The 23,035-nt window shown below is 42.4% G+C and overlaps 1 protein-coding gene and 1 long non-coding RNA gene across 2 annotated transcripts in view; one reads left to right on the top strand and one right to left on the bottom strand.

The window, feature by feature from the left end:
* Positions 1-3,221: 3,221 nt before the first annotated feature.
* Positions 3,222-3,703, bottom strand: LOC128589898 (uncharacterized). The gene is made up of 2 exons (XR_008381153.1): positions 3,570-3,703; positions 3,222-3,484 (listed from the first exon to the last, which is right to left on the bottom strand). It is a non-coding gene; the product is annotated as an uncharacterized LOC128589898 (long non-coding RNA).
* A 299-nt stretch (positions 3,704-4,002) lies between these two features.
* DPP4 (dipeptidyl peptidase 4) overlaps positions 4,003-23,035 on the top strand; it is a 90,971-nt gene continuing 71,938 nt past the window's right edge. The window contains exons 1-2 of the mRNA XM_053596760.1: positions 4,003-4,132; positions 4,599-4,686. Coding sequence (XP_053452735.1) covers positions 4,127-4,132; positions 4,599-4,686 — 94 coding nt within the window. The 5' untranslated portion in view covers positions 4,003-4,126. The remainder of the gene's footprint in view (positions 4,133-4,598; positions 4,687-23,035) is intronic.

Below are 23,035 nucleotides of genomic sequence, written 5' to 3'. Positions count from 1 at the left end.
AGTTCAGTGGATTAGGGTGCTGCTCACATACACCAGGGCTGGCGGGTTCATACCCAGCTGGGGCCTGCTAAGTAACAATGACAACAACAACAACAACAAAAATAGCCGGGCATTATGGAGGGCACTGATAGTCCCAGCTACTTGGGAGGCTGAGGCAAGAGAATCACGTAAGCCCAAGAGTTTGACGTTGCTGTGAACTGTGATGCCATAGCACTCTACTGAGGGTCAAAAAAAAAAAAATTCAACCCATAACACCAAGTAACTGCATAACCTAGCTATTCACTATGAACTTGATGAATTTCATCATCCGCCAGATGATGAAATTAGGGATGTACAGAAACAATAAAATGGTATCTGTGTGATATAGGAGATAAGCCCAGCAGGTCCACAAGGTACGAGAATTTCACAGGCACAGAGAACTTAGACTCCATGTGGCCTTCTCCCACTGCTTCAACATCTCTCCCTCAACACATACCCATAGCTTCGTGAGGAGTTCCCTAGAAGCAGGCAACAGAAGCAGAAGAGTCAGCCTTATGCAAAGTAAGCTGGCACTAGTAATTAGTAGATGGCTGCTGTATCTAACACCCACTCAGGGATGCCATGAAATACAGTAGAAAGGGAAATCTTACTGGTGGACAGCACTTTGAGCAGTACATCTGCTTTTTGCATGAAAAGACATGGTCTGAGAGAAGAGCTACACTGACTCATAAGTGGTGGCTAATGTGTTGGCCAGCTGGTTCCATAAGAACTTGGAAAAAAAACAAGATTGAAAGATTGGCAACAAAGAGGTCGAGGTGGGAGTGGCATGTGATAAAGTCTCTTGAAATGCATAGGAGTGTGGAGATATTTGTGTCTCAAGGAATATCCTCCAGAGAACAAACAAAATGATCTGTTGGGTGGATGTCAGCCAACCTCCCTCTGTTAGGTACGTAGTTAGAATTCGGTCTCGGCTCTGCACCCGTAGCACAGTGGTTACGGAGCCAGCCACATACTCTGAGGCTGGCGGGTTTGAACCCGGCCTGGGTCAGCTAAACAACAGTGACAACTGCAACAAAAAATAGCCAGGTGTTCTGGCGGGCGCCTGTAGTCCCAGCTACTTGGGAAGCTGAAGCAAGAGAATCGTTTAAGACCAAGAGTTTGAGGTTGAGGTTACTGTGAACTGTGACACCACGGCACTCTACCAAGGGTGACAGAGTGAGACTCGGTCTCAAAAAAAAAAAAAAAGAATTCTGGGTCTCCTAGGGAAAAAGGACAAAATGGGTGCTCAGCCTTGGGGCTGCCTGGAGCAATTGCCCCACCTGGGAAGGACAAGAATGGCCCATCTTAGTGCTGCCCCACCTTGATCCTATCCTGAGTAACTGACTACCATAACTGGGGAAGGAGGAATGCCCAGGGCCAGGCAGCCGAGGCACAACAGGATTTGGAAAGTGACTTATAGCTAATTACCATGTTGTTAACTGTCCATCAAAGTGGTTCCATGGTAACATCTGTACCACAAGGAGGAACCAGTCCAGAAGGTAAGAAAGAGAACCCAGCCCATTAACAGTCTTTTTGCCACAGCAAGGGGCCTGTCACAGTCTATGGAGAATGTATCTTGCTCTTACTCTGTAAACCTATCTTTGTCTAACTCAATAAATTTTGTTCCATACTTCCCTTGCTTTGGTGGGTCCAAGAGCCACGGACACAGACAACTGCTTGAACCCCAACACCTCCACCTTCCCTGGGCTTGCTGAATGCATAGATCCTGGTGCAGGCATGCAGGTTAAGCACAGTCTCAACCCTAAGGACTTCCTTCACTAAGGCCAATATGGCTCCCACCATTACTGAGTGCCCAAATTACGAAGAGTCCTTGCTGGAGGGCCTCTCTTCATAGCAACAGGTCACGGGTTCCAGTAACTCTTGACTCACCTTCCTCAGCAGTTTAGAGATACAATACTTAGCAAAGGCAGAATTGAAAGAAACTGGTGCCCAAGGAAGAGTGGAAAAGAAGAACTATGAGGATTGAAGATTTTAGTTTTTATAAGCAGTGGATGGGGATACTTTTAATGCAGATAGAGATTATCCAGCAGAGTGAGGTGAGGCTACTGGAGAAGATAAAGAGTTCAATTTGGGAATGAGTGAGGACATTTATGTTTTATAAGCAATTAGTGGGCAAAAGGGGGAAAGATGGCTGAGTTCAAAAGCAATGTCTATATTAGAAATTAGGTATGAAACAAATTTGTTCCTAATCATTTGTTAATGTTCCTTAGATTCTGTGCTTTTAATCTTTACCTCTTTGGACAGAGAGGGTATGCTTGGGTAGGTGTTCTTATCCTCAAGACAGAAAGTAATTATGGAGAGGCCCCAAAGGCAATGTTTAACTGTGTATTTTACACTGAAAGTGCCAAGGGTACTGACCTGACCTCTCTTGTTCCACTTTATCTCCAGCACCTAGAAGAGACTCTGGCACATTGTAACCACTCAGATATCTGTGGATGCATGTAATAAATGGGAAGAGAAGCCATATGTGACCTATTCTCTTCTGCAAAACTTTTTACAAGACTGAAGGATGAGAGACCAGGTGGAGTAGTGATTTCAGAACATGATTAATTCCAGGCTCCAATATTTCCAAGTTGAATGACTTGGCCAAATCACTTAACTTCTCTGTGCACAGGCTTCTTCCCTGTAAAAAAGAACATGCTCAGAGCAGCACCTGGGAAAAGGTCAAGTTCCACAGAAGTGTCAGTACTTCATTTGTGGCATCTTAATGAACAGTAACCCTGCAAGACAAGCTGGAAATTCCTTGCTGAGGGTGACACCAGATACTCGGCCTCTCAGTGCCATTCAAAAGTGAACAATCCAACCATTCTGGGAGGCCCATGCCACGCCTAAGTGGGGAAAGAGATCACTTGAGGCCAGAAGTTCGAGACCAACCAGAGCAAGAGCAAGACCCCCTCTCTACCAAAAATAGAAAATATTATCCAGGTGTGCTGGTACCTCCGTGTAGTCCCAGACACTTAAGAGGCTGAGGCAGGAGGATCCCCTGAGCCTAGGCGTTGGAGATTAAAGTTGCAGTAAGCCACTGTACTCTAGTGGGAAAGAGGTCTCCCTCTGTGGTGAAAAAAAAAAAAAAAAGGTCATCTTTTCTTTTTGTGCCTTCCAGACAGCGTACAGCCATAGATAGAGAGAGGTTCTGGCATAGAACCAGGGTAAGGGTGCGGCCGGGAAGGAGAGGAGTCCAGTCCAGAAACAAGGAATGACTTGATTTAATAGAGGGGAAAAGTGGAATGGAGACTGACTGACCAGGTGTCAGCTCAGCTCCCACTCAGTTGCAAAAGGCTTTTATTAGCTTTATCAGTACAGCTGGAATGGGGAAGTGAGCCCAGCTTTCTGCCAGAGGCTCTTCTCTAGTGCCGCCAGGATTTTCGGTGTTTGTGGTAGGGTGTTTCCCAGAAACTCTGCCCTTGAAGCTGTCCAGGTGTCTACGGAGGAGGTTGCTTGTTTTCTAAAATGGCAGCACTTTTTTCAGGATTATGAGAATTTCTTTCCCGCAGATACCCTACTCGCCCCACCTCCCAATACCAACCTACCTTTCACTGGCAGGCCTGAGTTTTAGCTCCAGATCCCAGCAGTGAGCTGTGTGGGTTTGCCAAGCCCCATGCCCTCTCTGGGCCTCGGTCTCTCACCTGTCCACTGTTGCCGGATTTGAGTGGCAACTTCCATTTCAGCTAAAACAGACCCAAGGCCCCCGGCACTGCCCACTTGGGTCTGTGCATCCGACACCCGTGCCCCGGCGCTCGCCATCGCCACCCCCGGCTGGTCCTCGGGGCCCCCAGCACCCTGCGCGCCCCGCGCCGTACGGAGGAGGCGCCTCGCGGGCGCCCCCCGACCGGGATGCCGGGGCCCCGCGCCCTGCGCCCTGAGCGCCTTCTCCCGCGCCGCCCGCGCCGCCCGCCCCGCAGCCTGCCGGCGGAGCCTTTAAACCGAGCGGGCTGCGCTCTCACTAATGTTTAACTTGGGGCCGAAACTTTCCAGCCCCCAGTGACTCCGCGTCCGGGAGCTGCGAGCAGGACGCCCGGCTCCGCGACTGGCAGTGACTTCTGCCTGCGCTCCTCTGGGAAAGCTCCCTTCGGAGGAGACGCCTACAATGAAGGTGAGTAGGTACCCCTACGCCAAACTCTCCCCCAAACTGCCCCAAAGCTCGAGAAATCCAACCAGGGATTCCCATTAGGCAGAAGCCCCAGGGCCACCCTCTGACAGGTGAAGGGAAGTCCCAAGGACTTTCGCTTCGTTCTCGGACTCGTGGGGTTTCACTTGGGACCTAGGCACCGAGCCTTGGAGGTTTCGGAGAGCAACCCACAAAATGCACTCTTGTATCGGAACAGAGGTAGGGAAACAAACACTAACGTGACCAGGGGCCGCAAGTTCAAGGGTATCCGCCTTCGCAAACTCTTCTTCACTGGCGCGCTCCAAACACTTCCAGTCCACCGTCTCTCTCTCCTAATGCGCTCCCATCCGCAAATCCCGCTGCCTCTGGAGCAACCCAGGCCCCGACCCTCTTAACCCACACTGGGGCCAAAAGCTTCCCTCTAACTGGCCCTGACTTGACCGGTTTGCAGACACCGTGGAAGGTTCTCCTGGGACTGCTGGGTGCTGCTGCGCTGGTCACAATCATCACCGTGCCCGTGGTTCTGCTGAACAAAAGCGGTAAGTTTGAAACACTTGAAAGAAGATAAGACAATTGGAGATCAGTTCAGGCTCCGTCTTATCACAGGAAGGGAAACAAGGGTTTTTCCCGGGGGCTCGGACCAGAGCTTCTGGGTGAAGCTGTGAAGGCTTCTCTGGGGTTGCTGCTGCGCGTGGCTGCATTCACTTCGCTGGGGCTCCAGCACTTAAAAGGCAAGACTTGCAGCTGCCACGTTTTGTTAGGTTTTGTTGTGTATAACAAATACATACTTTCCGAAATTAGAGGGAAATCCTCAGATTCTTAAAAAAACTTAAATTTAAATATATATAATTATTATTTTTTTAAAGTTTCTGGCCATCATCTTCAAAGGAAAAAAAGGTGTTTAATGATGCCCAACATTGCAGTAAAGACGTCTTAAGAAGATGGGGAAAATGAGAAAGAAAGCCCTAAAATACAGTTTGGAAAAAAGACAACGGTCAGGGAAATTGGGTTGTTTCCTTCAGGGAATGAGGAAACTCATGGATTGGATGGAGGGTGAGGTGCAGAGAAGGAACTGTTTGATCAATGTAGGAGGATTGCTGAGCTACATATTACAGCTGTTGTGCATGGTAATATGCAGAAAGGGCTAGAATCGTGATGCTTTGGTGGATTCTTTCATTTGAAACCACTTTCATGTCTTTTTAGCTTGTCCGAATGTTCTAGTTTCGCTTTAATACAAAACACTCAGTTAATGGAATATTGGATGCAAGCAAGCGAGAATAACTAGTCTAGGACCCTCTGGACCCACTTTCCTTTTAAACACTTGCTTTCATTTCAGCATTACACACTCCCTCAGTTAGTTGGCCAACTAAATAAAGCATTCTCTCTGGAAGGTTCAATCAGGAAATTTGTGATCAGTGCTTGCATACTGAAGGGATCTTATCCAGATTTCAAGGTGCGAGATAAGAATTAGTTTGTAGAGCTATCAAAACCATGTTTGCCCTGCAATTTGTGGGTCAGGGAAAAGCCGCCAAAGGTTAAACAACTGAATGGGTTAATCTATGGCTAATTAAATTTAGTTAAAGAAACCAGCAGTGACTGCCATTTTAAACTGTTAAATGACAGACATCAGTCCACTTAGGTTTAACTCTTTCTCATGGATTGTTAAAATACAACCTACCTGTATTTTCATAAAGCAATACTTTTTAGGCCGCACACACAAAGCTTTATAGGAAAAGGATGGGCCATTTATATAATTAATACACGTATTTATAGGATTTACGTTATGCTCCAGGCATTGTGTTAGTTGCTACAAGTACAAAGATTAAGTTTTATAAATATTAATATAAGGTCCCTAATATTAAGAAGTTTGTCTGGTGGGAAAATTTTTAAAAATGTGATTTGTTATATATACACATATGTATAAGAATTGAAGTAACTTGGATACCTATTTGTCTTCAAAATGTCACTGCACCATCACGTTATAACTGAAAGGATGAGTGAAACTGTAGTTATTAGAATTTTCCTTAAGGAAAGTTAGAGGGAACATGGAATTTTAATACGCACTGTGAAATAGGCAATGAAATGACTGTAAGGCTTGTTAGAGTTAACTTTGGGAATCTCTTTTGCTTCCCAAAACAGAGTATAGGCGGGGGAGGGCTGTCTTGCTATTTCCCCTAAACATCACCTAAACTCTTCTCCAAGTAAAGTTTGAGTAGATGTCTTTGTTTTTATGTTTTTGTTTTTTTTTTTGAGACAGAGTCTCAGTATGTTGCCTGCCCTCGCTAGAGGCCCCTGGCATCACAGCTCACAGCAACCTCCAACTCTTGGGCTTAAGCGATTCTCTTGCCTCAACCTCCCAAGTATCTGGGACTTTATGTGCCCGCCATAACATCCAGCTATTTTTTTGTTATAGTTTTCATTGTGGTTTAGCAGGCCTGGGCCGGGTTCGAACCCACCAGCCCCAGTGTATGTGGCTGGCACCCTAACCACTGAGCTACATGTGTCGAGCCTAAATTTCAAAAATGTTCTCTTGAGAGACTCAGGTGTCTCCATCTAACTACTCCTATGATTCAAAAACATCATTTAGAGATGTCTGAGCAAACTTCCCTGGGGGTTTAGAAGGACTACTTCTGGGAAAGCCAGGGAAGTCTTCTCATACATCTAAGAAGTTTCTTTTGTGGAGAAGCTTGAATATTTTCCCTCAGTTTCAGGAGGTAAGGTTTTCCATAAAATGTGTGTCAACACAAAGACACAGCGTCATGTCCTCTGTTCAGGGATTATAGAAGGACCTGGGGCTGAAAGGAAAGCAGACGTCAGAAACAGGAGTTTACTTTCACTTGTAGGCGATGCAGAACTACTGAGAGATTTTAAGCACATGGAATTGTTGGGCATGACAGAGCCAAAGTGGGCTGAAATGGAGCCCTAGAGGAGAAGCACGGGCAACAGCCCAGGACTCTCAGGGTGCAGATCAGAATTTGTAGGTTAGATCTACAACTAAACTTTATGAACTAGTTACACATAAGGAGGTAAGGGAGAGGGCAGCCAAGGATGCCTCTTGGGCAGCTGGGTGGAGATGTGGTTTCCTGGTGATTTTATTTACACTTGCCACTCTAGTTATTTTTGTTTTTGTATTTCTTAATGTGCATGTGTGTATGTTTAAGCGGAAAGGGAAGTCATTTTGTTTCAACTCCTGCCTTATCATAAGGAACAGAGATGAAAACTCAGGAATGTAGCATTTTACTAAGTCAGCAATACCTTTCCTGGGCTGTGCCACAAAAAAGGGACAGCATCCTTACAAAGAATTCAAAGTCATCACCCATGAAATGCCCTTCCTATTGTCAATAAAAGCTTAGTGTCAAACAAATACAGGTTAATTAGAAAGGGAGGGAGTGTGGAAGGATGAAAGGTAAAGAGGGAGAAGAGAGGGAGAGGGAAGGGAAGGGAAAGGAAGGAAAAAGGAAAGGAAAGAAAATTCAATAGAAAAACAAAACTAAGACCTAGATTATCTGTAAAGCAAAGAACTAAACAGCAAACAAAAGGAAGGAGGAAGAAATGAGCAAACCTAAGTTAGTTCCCTGAGAGGTTGGCTAGAGAAGGTCAAATGTTTCCATATGAAATGCTCACTTTAGCAAAACTAGACACACCCAGAAGAGGAGGGAAGCAAGAGAGATTGGAGGAAGAGGGACGGAGACAGAGTGGCTGAAAAATTGTCATTTTTCTTAAACTAAAAACTCCTTGAGGTCAAATTGTTTATTTCACCAAGAAAATTCAAAGCTCTTCCTCCCTCTTCTGTATTGTATTTTGTTTTAAATTTTTTCAATTTTCCTATTATAGAAGTATATTGTATATTTAAACATTTTTTCTGGAGAGTTAACAGTAAAATAAGTAAAAATATTTGTATGGAACTATAGAAATCTTCATGACTTAGTGGTAATAAAACCTCTCACTCAGTATTTATGATTCCTTTATTTCCTCTTTTACATTATAAAATAGGCTGAGATTTGACATATTTGGTTAGTTGTCAAATAGTTATAGTTGAATCTTACTATGGGATAGACTTATATCTATTCTTTTTTTTTCTTTTCTCTGCTTTAGCAGTACATTTACTCAACATCTCCTTTCAGCATGTAGGAAATTGGACTGCTCACCTCTCCATCAGTAACAAAAGAAAACCCAAATGAGAAGGAGATGGGAATAATCAGGGAGAGAAAAAGATAACATCTATGAAGCTTGCCTGAGGAAGTCCAGGCTCTATTTCAGGTTTAAAAGCACAGAAATGAGTCTGAATGAAAGCTTTGTATATTTCTGGGGACACTCTCTAAACAGCGTACTCTGTAAAAGCTTGAGTTGACTCCAGTTAGTCCAGTTAACTATTGTCAGCCCTTGTGGGGTGCTCATGGGGTCAGGGAGTTAGTCTTTTTCAGGCCAGTTACTTTGGTTTTTTATTTCCCTGGCTGTAGCATGTGCCTTTACTTTCTCTATCTTAGAAATCTCTGCCTTTCTTCTTGAAATAGATCGGGGAGCAAAAGGAAAAACTGTTTGCCCAATTGACGGTCAAAGAAAAATGGTATGAAAGACTGACTAGAGCTGGATACGTGTGTTCAAATTTTATGACTTAAGGAAGTTCCAAGGCCTGTGATGAATGTGGATATAAATAATCTGCCAGACCACCTTGTTTTGGAAGAGAAGGCACAGAAGGATGTAACAATAGCTAACGTGAATTTACTGTGTGCCAGATATTGGGCTGGGGACGTTCAATGTATTTCTCATTTACTTCTTACAACAACCCTTTGAGAGAAGTTCTATTATTGCTTCATTTGCACAGAAGATTTACAGAAAGTTTGAGGTGGTGTTTTAGTTATCTTATCACCACATAAGGTATTATCCCAGAAATTAAAAAATAAATATTTGTTATCTCAGTTTCTATGGATCAGGAATTTGGGAGTGACTTAGCTGGGTAGTTCTGGCTAAGGATCTCTCATGAAGCTGCAATCAAGATGTATCTGAAAGCTTGATTGGGGCTGGAAGATCCACTTCTGAGTTTGCTCATTGGCTGTTAGCTAGAGGCCTCAGTTCTCCATCATATGGGTCTCTTAGAATAACTGAGCAACTGCCTGCCCTTAGAATGAAAGATTCAAGAGAGGAACTAAGCAGGAAGCCACTGTTCCTGTAATGACCAAGCCTCAGAAGTGGCTGCTATACCACTACTTCTGCTGTGAACTGTAGGCTGTACAGACCAACTCTGATACAATGTGGGAGGGCATAAATGCCAGGAAGTGGAGAACCCAGGGAACCATCTTGGAAGCTGGCTACCAATGAAGTTAAGGAACTTGATCAAAGTTTCGGAGTTGGGATTCACACTCAAGCAATGTGACTGTAGAGCTGATACTTGATACTATTAAACTCTATAGCCTTCTTTCAGCTTGTAATCATAGAATCAGCTTGGCCTTATTAGCATGATTGTTATGACTTCTCATTTACATATCTGTATTATAATTTCATGACTGCTACTCTTTGTATGCTAAGTATTCAGAGGAAAAGAGCCTACTTCTAATACTTCCTTTCCTATATAAAGCTGTATTCAGACAGCAACTTCCAGCCCAGGACTGACTTCCCAAGGTTTTGACTGGTTTTATGTAGTAGTATTCGTAGTAATAACAAGTCTGTATTTACTTATTTGTACGAAGTTAAACTTGTATTGTTTCTGATGCAAGTTATATTATTTCATTTGATTTTCACAGAGCAATTCAGGTCAGAGAGATGTATCACTATTGTATCACTATCTTGATTTTAACACTTGAAGAAACTGAGGCATAGTTTAGGTGCTTGCAAGTAAAGCTGGATCTTGGAAATCCAAATCTTTGATTTCTAGCCTTCCTTGGGTTTACTGGTTCCCTCCCATAAATAGCTGATTTAAAGAAACACTTTGGTGAGAGTTTTTCTAGGTTAATGTTTAATTATTGCTTTGTGATTGGATGTTAATCCTTTTGTTGTTGTAAATCAATATCTTGTCAATATTTCTACTTTTGGTGGTCACAGCTCCATTATGACTTCTAAACAAGGGTGTGTGTCTCTCAGTTTGGAGAGTAACCTGAAACCACTACATTAGAACTACCGAGGTTGCTGTTTTATTGTTTGTCAAGGATTATATTTTCAGTTTTATTGTACTTCTAAATTATGATTTATGGGAATTTTTTAAAAACTTAAATATAAACTATTTGCTTTCTTTTACTAAACACATTAATGCACACTTTATTTTTTGCCTCACCGGGGAAGCAAGTAGACCTATGAGTTTGGGTCCCATAATTCAATATCTAAAGACCAAAAGGAAGAGGTAATTCAAGGAGCACTTCTGTTCCTGGCACTCTAGGAGCTGTAGGAGTTCAGGATGTACAATAGAAACAGTGAGTAGGAAGGGTGAATATCAAGTGGGTTCTATCATCTATCCCTCCTGATTTCTTTACACTAGGTCCCCCAGAAAGGAGCTATGTGGTTGTTATAACTCTAATACTATTTCTGTGAGGCTAGAGCTTTCTTTTTTAGTTTTCCCCAGTTGTATTAAAGTTTACTCTACTCAGACTCAGGTTCGTGAATTTCATGGCTGACTTTTATTTCTCATTTTCAGGGTTAGGGTCCTGAAAGCAATATTTGCAAGTTCATTTACTGAATGCTTACTATAAGTCAGGTGTTGTTGTAGTTGCCCAAAATATGGCCTGCTTGGTCCAATGTTTGACCCCTTCAAACCTCATGCTGAAATTTGATCCCCAATTTTGGAGCTGGGGCCCAATAAGAGGTATTTGGGCCATCTGAGCAGTTCCCTCATGAGTAGACTGATCCCCTCTATCAGTTCCCGTGAAAGCTGGTTGTTCAGAAGAGCCTGGCACATGCCTCTCTCTCTCTGGCTTCCTCTCTTGCCATATGATCTCTGTACACACCAATACCCCTTCCTCTTCTGCCATGAGTGGAAGTAGCAGTAGACCCAAAAGGTGTATGCCCAATCTTTGACTTTTCATCCAGAATCATGAGTCAAATAAGTCTTTATTCTTTATAACTTACCAACCTCAGATATTCCTTTATAACAATGGACTAAGACATGGCCCTGAGCAGTATAGATGGGGACCCAGCTCCCCTGGACCTTGATCTTCCATAGGGCAGACAGATTATAGGCATTTGTAGAACTATATTTAGATGATAATAAATGCTGTGATGAAAATAAAGTGAGATGGAGAGGACTGAGGGACACAGAAAGTAATTCCACCACCCCACCACCCCTGCCCCCATCACTTTTTCATCTTCTCATATCAAGGAAGTAAGGGAATTTCTCTCTTATTCCAAGTATGATTTTGAGCCACTGGAGGGTTTTACCATGAGCATGTGTATGACATGATTTTATTTACATTTCAAAAATGTACCTCTGACTCCTTTGTGGATAATGCTTAGGGATAAGGTGAGACATGATGACAACTTGGACCAGGGTGGTAGCATCAGAGACAGAGACAAGTGAAAAAAATTGCAGAATGTGTTTTGGAGTTAAGACCTAATCTATTGGCATGTGAAGAATGAGGGAAGAAAAGAGGTTAAAGATGACTCCTTAGGTCACTGGATAGGCAAAGTGAAGAACTTCCTCTTGCTCTATGGCTATTTCCTTCCCCGAAGAGCTAATTTGTAGACATTCCTCTGGTCCAACTCCTTCCTACTCCCTACTCAATCAGCCTTCCCCTTTCCAAAGCCAGCTTGTAAGGGCTTTCTACTTCATATTCACCCAGCACAGACTTGTCAACAGAAGGTAATATCCAACTCAGTATATACATATATACATATAGAGTACACACACACAGTCACACATATATATACATCTATATTTTTTTTTCATTTTAGTGGGAAAACCCTTGCTTTACTCTTTAGTCTCTTCCATTTTTTTCTTTGAGATAACTGTCTCACTATCCCACCCTCATTTAATCACTGCCACATAAGGAATTCCCACTCCCTTCCCCATACATGATACCACTGGCCAGCAGGGAAATCCTTCCTGGGGCCAAGAGAAGTATAGGAGGCAGCAATGGAAATTGTAACAATGGCAATGGCAGCTTTTTACCCCATACGTGGTGGAAGGGAGGTGGTGTTGATAGTGGCAAGGAGGTGGTGTTGAGGGTGGATGCATTTTGGGGGGCTGCTTCTTCCCTACCCCAACCTTTTCCCTTTCTTGCTCCTCCATTGGACCCTCAGCATCTGTTTATTGAGAATTTTCTATGTGCTAGACACCATGGGTCCCTGGGGATATAAAGATTGCAGATATGACCCTTGTCCTCAAATAATTCATCATATTAAAAGAAACGTACACATTAACTATAATCAAAAGAGCTAAGTGCCCTTCTAGTAAATGATCAAAGTGCTATGGAAGCACTAATGAGCAAAGTATAAATGCTGGCCCAGGAAGTCTGTACCTAACCAACCAAGCATAAAGAGTTAATAATTAATAGGCCTCAATACAGTCCTTCTAATCCTCCAGCCACTGCACTGTCTTCCAAACATGCAGTTCACTTCCATAACAGTCTTCACCAATTTACAGCCCCCTGATTCTGTATGAAGATTGTATAAGAATATTCTGGCACTGGGCATAGTGGTTTATGCCTATATTCATAACCCTTTGGGACTTTGAGGCAGGAAGATCAGTTGAGGCCAGGAATTCCAGACCAGCCTGGGCAGCACACTGAGACCCCATATCTATAAATAATAAGAACATTAGCCAGGTGTAGTGGTGTGCACCTTATGAGGATGAGGCAGGAGGATGACTTCAGCCCAGGAGTTAGAGTTAGAGAGGTTGCAGTGAACTGTGATCATACCATCGCACTCCTGCCTAGGGGACAGAGTGAGACCCCGTCTAAAAAAAAAAAAGAATGTTTTTTGGTTTCAAGTAGCAGAATAACCTGACCAAAAGTTATGTAAACTATGAAGTTGTATTATTATTATTAGCATCTTATATTTTACGTAATTGGAAGAAAATGAGAAATGCAGAATCCGAGCATTGCTTATATTTGGTAATGCAGTGGTGTGACACCATCTTCAAGAACTCGGGTCCCCAAGGGCATCCTCTGGTGGTTGAGCATGGCTGCTGCAGCTCCACGCAGCGCTGGCTCATTCGGCTCTTTCCCAGAAGAGGATGCCTTGCTTATTGGTGGTGTGTTGTGTCGGGGAGAAAAGCCATTTCCAGAAGTCCTCTGACCTCGCAGATGGTCAGGTCTTTTAATGGCTAGATTGGTGTACTTTGTCTATTTCTCACCTAATCACTGGCAAGAAGAATGAATTGCGATGATGGGACTAGACTAATCAAGACTCACCTTTCTGGGACTGAAGAGGAACTTCTTTCCTTAGCACGTGGAAGGGGAAGGACAAACACTTAAGTTGAACTGGGAATTCTGAAAGACAGAAATTGGGGGGTCCATGTGGGCATATTTTTTATGTGGCTATTGCTCTCTTTTAATTACACTGGAAGAATTTAATTTTCTAACAAAAGAGGCCAGGCATCAAGCCAGGTCTGATCTCACTTACATTCCTAGCCACCTAGGTTTATTGCCAGAGAGTATGTTTTGCTGTTTTTTTTTTTAGGGCACTTTGACCCCAGCACTTGCTTTCTCTTGGCATCCAAAGTGATCACGAGTAGGGAAGAATTGAATTGACAATATTTAAGATACAATATGAGACATTACAGCAGATCAGAAACATCTGATGGGAATTACTTTTTATTTTCTCATAAAAAGTCATGTAAACTAACCATAATTTATCCAATTCATAATGGGGAAAAATGGCAGAAACAATCAACATAAAATAAAATGAACAAACTTTCAAAAACAGTAAAAATTGGATCTGCAAAAGTTAACTGATGAAAGTAGGACCTGAAATAGCAATGGCCATAAAAACAAAATAAATAAGTAAACGAATAAATGAAAGCAAATGAAACCTCACAAAGTCTAGAAACTCCAATTTAATTTGACATGGACAAAAAGAATCTAACTAAAGATGACACAAATCTTTGGTGTCAAATTTCCAGGGGGAAAAAATTATTCTGCATGGTAGTGGTTTCCTTAAAATGAAAAGGGTTTGACTGTACTGAAAGGGGAATCCAGAACCCCACACCCAGAGGCCCCTCAGTCCTGCCTGCACCTCCACCCTGTTTTTCCTGTCTCTCTCCACCTGCACTCCTGGTGAACTACTATAGCTATTGCCTCTCCTTGACCTTCCAGCATCTCAGCTGAGGACCAGGATTCTGTGTTAATGAGAAAAATGACACCGTTAGAAGAGAACGTCACTCCCACCCTGGGCACCCACCTGCCTGGGCCTCTCCCAGGGGATGGTCAAATGCTCCCGTTCCTGCCCCTGCCAGGCCCTCCCTCTCCCACCATCTCCATCCCCTTCTGCTGACCCAAAGGCAAGGCTCTCCCTATTCCCCTGCCTATGTCAACATCATTTTTATCTTTACTTGATCATAAACATGTTGTAATCTCTTATATTCCTTTAAAAAATAAACATCCCCACCCACATCCCTGCCAACCTGGCACTTCCCTTTCTCTGCTCTCTTTACCACAGAACTTCTCAAAGAGTCCTCTATTACCACTGTCAGCATCCCTTCTCCCCCCCACCCCCTTTAATTATTTATTTATTTATTTTTCTTTTAGAGACAGAGTCTCACTTTACCACTCTCGGTAGAGTGCTGTGGTGTCACAGCTCACAGCAACCTCCAACTCCTGTGCTTAGGTGATTCTCTTGCCTCAGCCTCCTGAGTAGCTGGGACTACAGGCACCTGCCACAGCACCAGGCTATTTTTTTGTTGCAGTTTGGCCGAGGCTGGGTTCGAACCCGCCACCCTCGGTATATGGGGCTGGCACCTTACCCACTGAACCACAGGCACCGCCCCCATTCTCCCCTTTTTTCATCTCTTAAACCCACTGGAGGAAGGGTTATCCCCACCACACCTCTAAAACTGCTGTTTTTGTTGGTCTCTAACCTCCTCCTTGGTGTTGCCAAATCCGGAGGGGAACTGGGCGCCCACTCTGTCTCAGGTGCAGGTCAATTGGGCATCCTTTCCCCTCCCCTGGCACTCACCTCTCTCCCAGCTGTCTCTCTGCCCAGCTATGAGCTGCTTCCCAATCTTCTCAGAGCTCTCCTAGTGTCTGACTTCTAACTACTCCAAGGCTCCGTCGTAAAACCTCTTTCTTCTTTACATTCGATGATCTCATCCACTCGTCTTAAATGCCATCTTTAACCTGGAAACTCTCAAATTTTATCTCCAGATCAGACCTCTCTCCTGAGTATATAAATACAACTGCTTACTGGACATCTGCATTTGGATGTGAGGTAGACATATTAGAATGACATCTCCCAAACTCTTTGTCTCTCAAAGCCTATTCCTCCCTGAGTACATTTTGTCTCAGCAAATAGCAATTCCATTTTTTGCAGTAGCTGAGGTCAATATCGATGCCATCCTGACACTTCTGGCTTCATGGTCTTTTGGAGTTGACCACACCCACCACCTCTTCTGCTGCCACCCTGGTTGAAGATACCATCACTTTTCACCTAAGTTATTGCAAAAAACCTCCCTATTTCTTTTCTTACCTTCCTACAGTGTTTTCCCAACACAACAGGCAAGGTGATTATGGTAGGTAGAATTCTAATATAACCCCCAAGATTTTCTCCCTTCCCTCCTCTGTACTAATCCCTGAGATTGTGGATGTGATGGATTTTATTCCTGTGGTTAGGTTTTTTTTTTTTATTGTTGGGGATTCATTGAGGGTACAATAAGCCAGGTTACACTGATTGCAATTGTTAGGTAAAGTGCCTCTTGCAATCATGTCTTGCCCCCATAAAGTGTGACACACACCAAGGCCCCACCCCTCTCCCTCCGTCCCTCTTTCTGCTTCCCCCCCATAACCTTAATTGTCATTAATTGTCCTCATATCAAAATTGAGTACATAGGATTCATGCTTCTCCATTCTTGTGATGCTTTACTAAGAATAATGTCTTCCACTTCCATCCAGGTTAATACGAAGGATGTAAAGTCTCCATTTTTTTAATGGCTGAATAGTATTCCATGGTATACATATACCACAGCTTGTTAATCCATTCCTGGGTTGGTGGGCATTTAGGCTGTTTCCACATTTTGGCGATTGTAAATTGAGCTGCAATAAACAGTCTAGTACAAGTGCCCTTATGATAAAAGGATTTTTTTCCTTCTGGGTAGATGCCCAGTAATGGGATTGTAGGATCAAATGGGAGGTCTAGCTTGAGTGCTTTGAGGTTTCTCCATACTTCCTTCCAAAAAGGTTGTACTAGTTTGCAGTCCCACCAGCAGTGTAAAAGTGTTCCCTTCTCTCCACATCCACGCCAGCATCTGCAGTTTTGAGATTTTGTGATGTGGGCCATTCTCACTGGGGTTAGATGATATCTCAGGGTTGTTTTGATTTGCATTTCTCTAATATATAGAGATGATGAACATTTTTTTCATGTGTTTGTTAGCCATTTGTGTGTCATCTTTAGAGAAAGTTCTATTCATGTCTCTTGCCCATTGATATATGGGATTGTTGGCTTTTTTCATGTGGATTAATTTGAGTTCTCTATAGATCCTAGCTATCAAGCTTTTGTCTGATTGAAAATATGCAAATATCCTTTCCCATTGTGTAGGTTGTCTCTTTGCTTTGGTTATTGTCTCCTTAGCTGTACAGAAGCTTTTCAGTTTAATGAAGTCCCATTTGTTTATTTTTGTTGTTGTTGCAAATGCCATGGCAGTCTTCTTCATGAAGTCTTTCCCCAGGCCAATATCTTCCAGTGTTTTTCCTATGCTTTCTTGGAGGATTTTTATTGTTTCATGCCTTAAATTTAAGTCCTTCATCCATCTTGAATCAATTTTTGTGAGTGGGGAAAGGTGTGGGTCCAGTTTCAGTCTTTTACATGTAGACATCCAGTTCTCCCAACACCATTTATTGAATAGGGAGTCTTTCCCCCAAGGTATGTTCTTGTTTGGTTTATCGAAGATGAGGTGGTTGTAAGATGTTAGTTTCATTTCTTGGTTTTCAATTCGATTCCAAGTGTCTATGTCTCTGTTTCTGTGCCAGTACCATGCTGTCTTGAGCACTAAGGCTTTGTAGTACAGACTAAATTCTGGTATGCTGATGCCCCCAGCTTTATTTTTGTTACTAAGAACTGCCTTAGCTATAGGGGTTTTTTTCCGTTTAAATACAAAACGCAGAATCATTTTTTCCAAATCTTGAAAGTATGATGTTGGTATTTTGATAGGAATGGCATTGAATAGGTAGATTGCTTTGGGAAGTATAGACATTTTAACAATGTTGATTCTTCCAAGCCATGAGCATGGTATGTTCTTCCATTTGTTAATATCCCCTGCTATTTCCTTTCTGAGGATTTCATAGTTTTTTTTATAGAGGTCCTTCACCTCCTTCGTTAGGTATATTCCTAGGTATTTCATTTTCTTTGAAACTATGGTGAAGGGAGTTGTGTCCTTAATTAGCTTCTCATCTTGACTGTTATTGGTGTATACAAAGGCTACTGACTTGTGGACATTGATTTTATATCCTGAAACATTACTGTAGTTTTTGATGACTTCTAGGAGTCTTGTGGTTGAGTCTTTGGGGTTCTCTAAGTATAAGATCATGTCGTCAGCAAAGAGGGAGAGTTTGACCTCCTCTGCTCCCATTTGGATTCCCTTTATTTCCTTGTCTTGCCTAATTGTATTGGCTAGAACTTCCAGCACTATGTTGAATAGTAAAGGTGACAGAGGACAACCTTGTCTGGTTCCAGTTCTAAGAGGAAAAGCTTTGAGTTTTACTCCATTCAGTAAAATATTGGCTGTGGGTTTGTTATAGATAGCTTCAATCAGTTTTAGAAATGTGCCACCTATGCCTATACTCTTCAGTGTTCTAATTAGAAAAGGATGCTGGATTTTATCAAATGCTTTTTCTGCATCTATTGAGAGGATCATGTGATCTTTATTTTTGCCTCTGTTAATATGGTGGATAACGTTTATGGACTTGCGTATGTTAAACCAGACTTGCATCCCTGGGATGAAGCCTACTTGTCATGATGAATGACTTTTTTGATGATAAGCTGTAATCTATTGGCTAGGATTTTGTTGAGGATTTTTGCATCTATATTCATGAGTGAGATTGGTCTGAAATTCTCCTTTTTGTTTGGGTCTTTTCCTGGTTTTGGTATCAGGGTGATGTTTGCTTCATAGAATGTGTTGGGGAAGATTCCTTCTTCCTCAATTTTTTGGAATAATTTCTGCAGTACAGGAATAAGCTCTTCCTTGAAGGTTTGATAGAATTCTGGTGTGAAGCCATCTGGACCAGGGCATTTTTTGGTTGGAATATTTTTTATTTTTTCTTTGACCTCGGGGCTTGAAATTGGTCTGTTCAGGAGCTCTATTTCTTTCTGGCTGAGTCTAGGGAGAGGGTGTGATTCCAAATATTTATCCATTTCCTTCACATTGTCAAATTTCTGGGCATAGAGTTTCTGGTAGTATTCAGAGATGATCTCTAGTATCTCTGTGGGATCAGTTGTTATTTCCCCTTTATCATTTCTGATTGAGGTTACTAGAGATTTTACTTTTCTATTCCTCGTTAGTCTGGCCAATGGTTTACCTATTTTATTTACTTTTTCAAAAAACCAACTCCTTGTTTCATTAATTTTCTGAATAATTCTTTTGTTTTCAATTTCATTGATCTCTGATTTGATTTTGGATATTTCTTTTCTTCTACTGAGTTTAGGCTTAGATTGTTCTTCTTTTTCCAATTCCATAAGATCTCTTGTAAGATTGTTGATGTGCTCTTTTTCGAATGTAGGCATCTAAAGCGATGAATTTTCCTCTCAAAACTGCTTTTGCAGTGTCCCACAGGTTTTGGTAGCTTGTGTCTTCATTGTTGTTATGCTCAAGGAAGTTAATGATTTCCTGTTTTATTTCTTCCTGCACCCATCTGTTATTCAACAGAAGATTGTTTAATTTCCATGTCTTTGGGTGGGGTCGAGCATTTTCATTAGAGTTGAGTCCCACCTTTAGTGCCTTATGGTCTGAAAAGATACAAGGTAAAATTTCAATTCTTTTGATTCTGTTGATATTTGTTTTGTGTCCCAGGATACGATCAATTTTGGAGAATGTTCCATGGGATGATGAGAAGAATGTATATTCTTTATCTTTGGGGTGGAGTGTTCTATATGTGTCTGTCAAGCACAGTTGTTCTAGGGTCTCATTTAAATCTCTTATATCTTTGTTTAATTTCTGTTTAGAGGATCTGTCCAGCTCTGTCAGAGGAGTGTTAAAGTCCCCTGTTATTATGGTATTATCGGATATCATATTGCTCAGACTCAGTAAGGTCTGTTTCAAGAATCTAGGAGCATTCAAATTGGGTGCGTAGATATTTAGAATTGAAATGTCTTCTTGTTGTATTTTTCCCTTGACCAATATAAAGTGACCATCTTTGTCTTTTTTGACTTTAGTTGCTTTAAATCCACATGTATCTGAAAATAAGATTGCAACTCCTCTTTTCTTCTGAATTCCATTTGCCTGAAAAATTGTCTTCCAACCCTTGACTCGGAGCTTTAATTTGTCTTTTGAAGCCAGGTGTGTTTCTTGCAGACAGCAAATAGATGGCTTGTGTTTTTTAATCCCGTCAGCCAATCTATGTCTCTTCAGTGGGGAATTCAAGCCATTAACATTTATTGAGATAATTGATAAGTGTGGTAGTATTCTATTCGTCTTATTTTGTGAGAGTCCATTGCTTAGTTTTATCTTTTGCATCAGTGTGGAGGTTAGGTTCTGACCTTTGATTTCTGAGTTCTTACTTTGCTGCTGATCCATTGTGGTGGTCAGTGTGCACAACAGGTTGAAGTATTTCCTGTAGAGCTGGTCTTGTTGTGGCGAATTTCCTCAATGTTTGTATATCCGTAAATGATTTGATTTCTCCATCAATTTTGAAGCTTAGCTTAGCAGGGTACAGAATTCTGGGCTGGAAATTGTTCTGTTTAAGTAGATTAAAGGTAGATGACCATTGTCTTCTTGCTTGGAAAGTTACATTAGAGAAGTCTGCGGTCACTCTGATGGATTTGCCCCTGTAGGTCAACTGGCGCTTACTCCTGGCAGCTTGCAGAATCTTTTCTTTTGTCTTGACTTTGGACAGGTTCATCACAATGTGTCTTGGAGAAGCTCGGTTAGAGTTGAGGCGACCTGGGGTCCGATATCCCTCTGAAAGCAGTGTGTCAGAATCTTTGGTGATATTTGGGAAATTTTCTTTTATAATATTCTCTAGTATGGCTTCCATTCCTCTGGGGCATTCTTCTTCCCCTTCTGGGATTCCTGTAACTCGTATGTTGGAACGCTTCATAAAGTCCCATAATTCTGACAGTGAATGTTTTGCTTTCTCTCTCTTCTTTTCTGCCTCTTTTACTATCTGAGTTTCTCAAGAACTTTGTCTTCTACCTCTGAAATTCTTTCTTCTGCATGGTCTAACCTGTTGCTGATACTTTCCATTGCATCTTTAAGTTCCCTGATTGACTGTTTCAGTTCCTTCAGCTCTGCTATATCTTTTTTATATTCTTCATATCATTCATCTCTTATTTGATTCTGTTTTTGGATTTCCTTTTGGTTATTTTCCACTTTATTAGCAGTTTCCTTCATTGTTTCCATCATTTCTTTTATTGTTTTCAACATGTGTATTCTAAATTCCCTTTCTGTCATTCCTAGCATTTCTTCAAAGGTGGAATCATCTGCAGTAGCTACCTCATGGTCCCTTGGCAGGGTTGTTCTGGACTGGTTCTTCATGTTGCCTGGAGTTTTCTGCTGATTCTTCCTCATGAGTGGTTTCTTTTATCTGTTTCCTTGCCCTAATTTTCCTTTTACTTCCTCTTGCTCTTTAAGTTCTCGTGCCTGTGGACTAAGGGTTACAGGACCAGAGGGGTGAGAAGGTTGAAGAGCAAAAAAGGGATGAAAGAAAGGAGGACTGAGTGATAAGAAAAAAAAAGAAAAATAGAGAAAGGAGAGGGGGTCGGTAAAAGGAATATTGACAAAAATAAGAGAATCACAGAAAGACGGAGACAGAACAATATAGGTGTACACTAGTGTACTTTGACACAACCTTAAAAAAACCCCACCTTCTGGGGGTGCCCAGTTGGGTGGTTCCCTTGAGGTCAGCAGCTCTTTGCTAACCTGATCAGACACAGTACCCCACCTCCACCAAGTAGAGAGGAAAGACAAAAATGCTATAAATCAAACCAAAACAAGCAAACAGAAAACTTTATGGGATAAAATTGGGTGAAAAACCAAATAATAGCAGTAGAAACACTAGCAAAAATGAAGTTCTAATTATTGAAAAAGACAGCAATGGGAAATTATAATTGAACTAGAAAAATTGAGAAAGAAAAAGGATCTGTATGGAAAAGGTTGAACTTATAAAACAAAACATCAACAACATCAAAATAAACAAAAAAAAAAAACCAACCAAACCAAAAAAAAAAAAAAAAGAAAGAAAAAAACACAACCAAAAACAAAGCAGTATGTATATGTTATTGAGTATTGTCTGGGCAACACGTGGTCTTCTGGGGTATGAGATGTTAATCACAGTTCTGATACGACTGGAGGGTGCTGATTTCTCAAACCCCAGTAAGTAGACACCCTAAATCTCTCTTCAGCCCACTTAAAAGGCACTTTGAACTCGTAAACTTGCTGAGCAGAAGCTTTCCCAGGAAAGTGCTTGTCGCTGGAATCACTGCTGAAGTGGCTGTCCACTTACCCAGTGTGCCAAAACTGGTCTCACTCTGCCCCTGAGGGTTAGGGCTGCAAGGCAGCTCAGACCCCACCCTTAGGCTACTTGGTTGGTGGGTTACCAGCGCCCACCCAATTCTAGCTCTGTGACCCTGAGGGCGGAGCTTGCTGGGTCAGATCGCTCACAATGGCTCCCTGTGACCCAACGCCAAACACCATTAGCTCCGTCTGGCTCAGCGGTTCAGACTGAGGCCCTAGACAACGGCCAAAGTTCTCCACACTCCCGCTCAGGCTCTCCCCAAGGCAGTTCAACTGCGTGCCAAGTCCAAAGACACCAAAATAGTTCACAGGTAAGGCCTTTCTGGTTTGCAGTCTCACTGCTACTGAACTTACAGTTGCAGGCGGGTTTAGACCGATTGAACACACGGGACCACTTGCCGGTTTTCCACTGTTTTAGTCCTCCTCTTGGGGTCCAGAAGTCTCTCGCTGACTCCCAGTATCCGCGCAGGGATGATGATAGGCAGATCCCACCAGCCAGAGATGCCTGGAGTTCTATCTATCTCCCCAGACTCACGGTGCCCAGATGCAAGAAAGCTGTTACTCGGCTGCCATCTTGCTCCGCCTCTCTGTGGTTAGGGTTTTTATACAGCACAAATGACTTGAAGAAAGGGAGATTACCTCTTGGGCCAGACTGAATACAGGAGCCCTTTAAAAGCAGAGTTCCTCTGGGAGGCACAGCACAGACAGTGAGGCATCCCAGGCCTGAGAAGTTCTGAAGTGTTACCTGGAATAGGGAGGGCCATGTGGCCGGGAGTGTGGGTAGATTCCAGGAGGTGAGAGCAGCTCCCAGCTTGCAGTCATCAAGTAAATGGGAACATCAGTCTCACGACTTCAAAGGACCAAATTCTTCCAACAACCTGCAGATTTTTTCCCAGAGCCTCCACTGACAACTCAAAACCTTCATTTTCATCTTATAATGCTCCGAAGGGAGAACCCAGCCCTACTGGGCTGGACTGACCTGCCAAACTCTGTGTGATGCACGGGTGATGTGTGAAGCTGCTAAGTTTGCAGTAATGTGTGACACTGCAATATAAAGCTAATACACTGATCCTATTTCAACATAA

The sequence above is a fragment of the Nycticebus coucang genome, chromosome 7 (genome assembly GCF_027406575.1).
Source record: "Nycticebus coucang isolate mNycCou1 chromosome 7, mNycCou1.pri, whole genome shotgun sequence".
NCBI lineage: Eukaryota > Metazoa > Chordata > Mammalia > Primates > Lorisidae > Nycticebus > Nycticebus coucang.
Note: the sequence above shows the minus strand (reverse complement) of the source record. Positions and strands in the feature narration are given on the sequence as shown.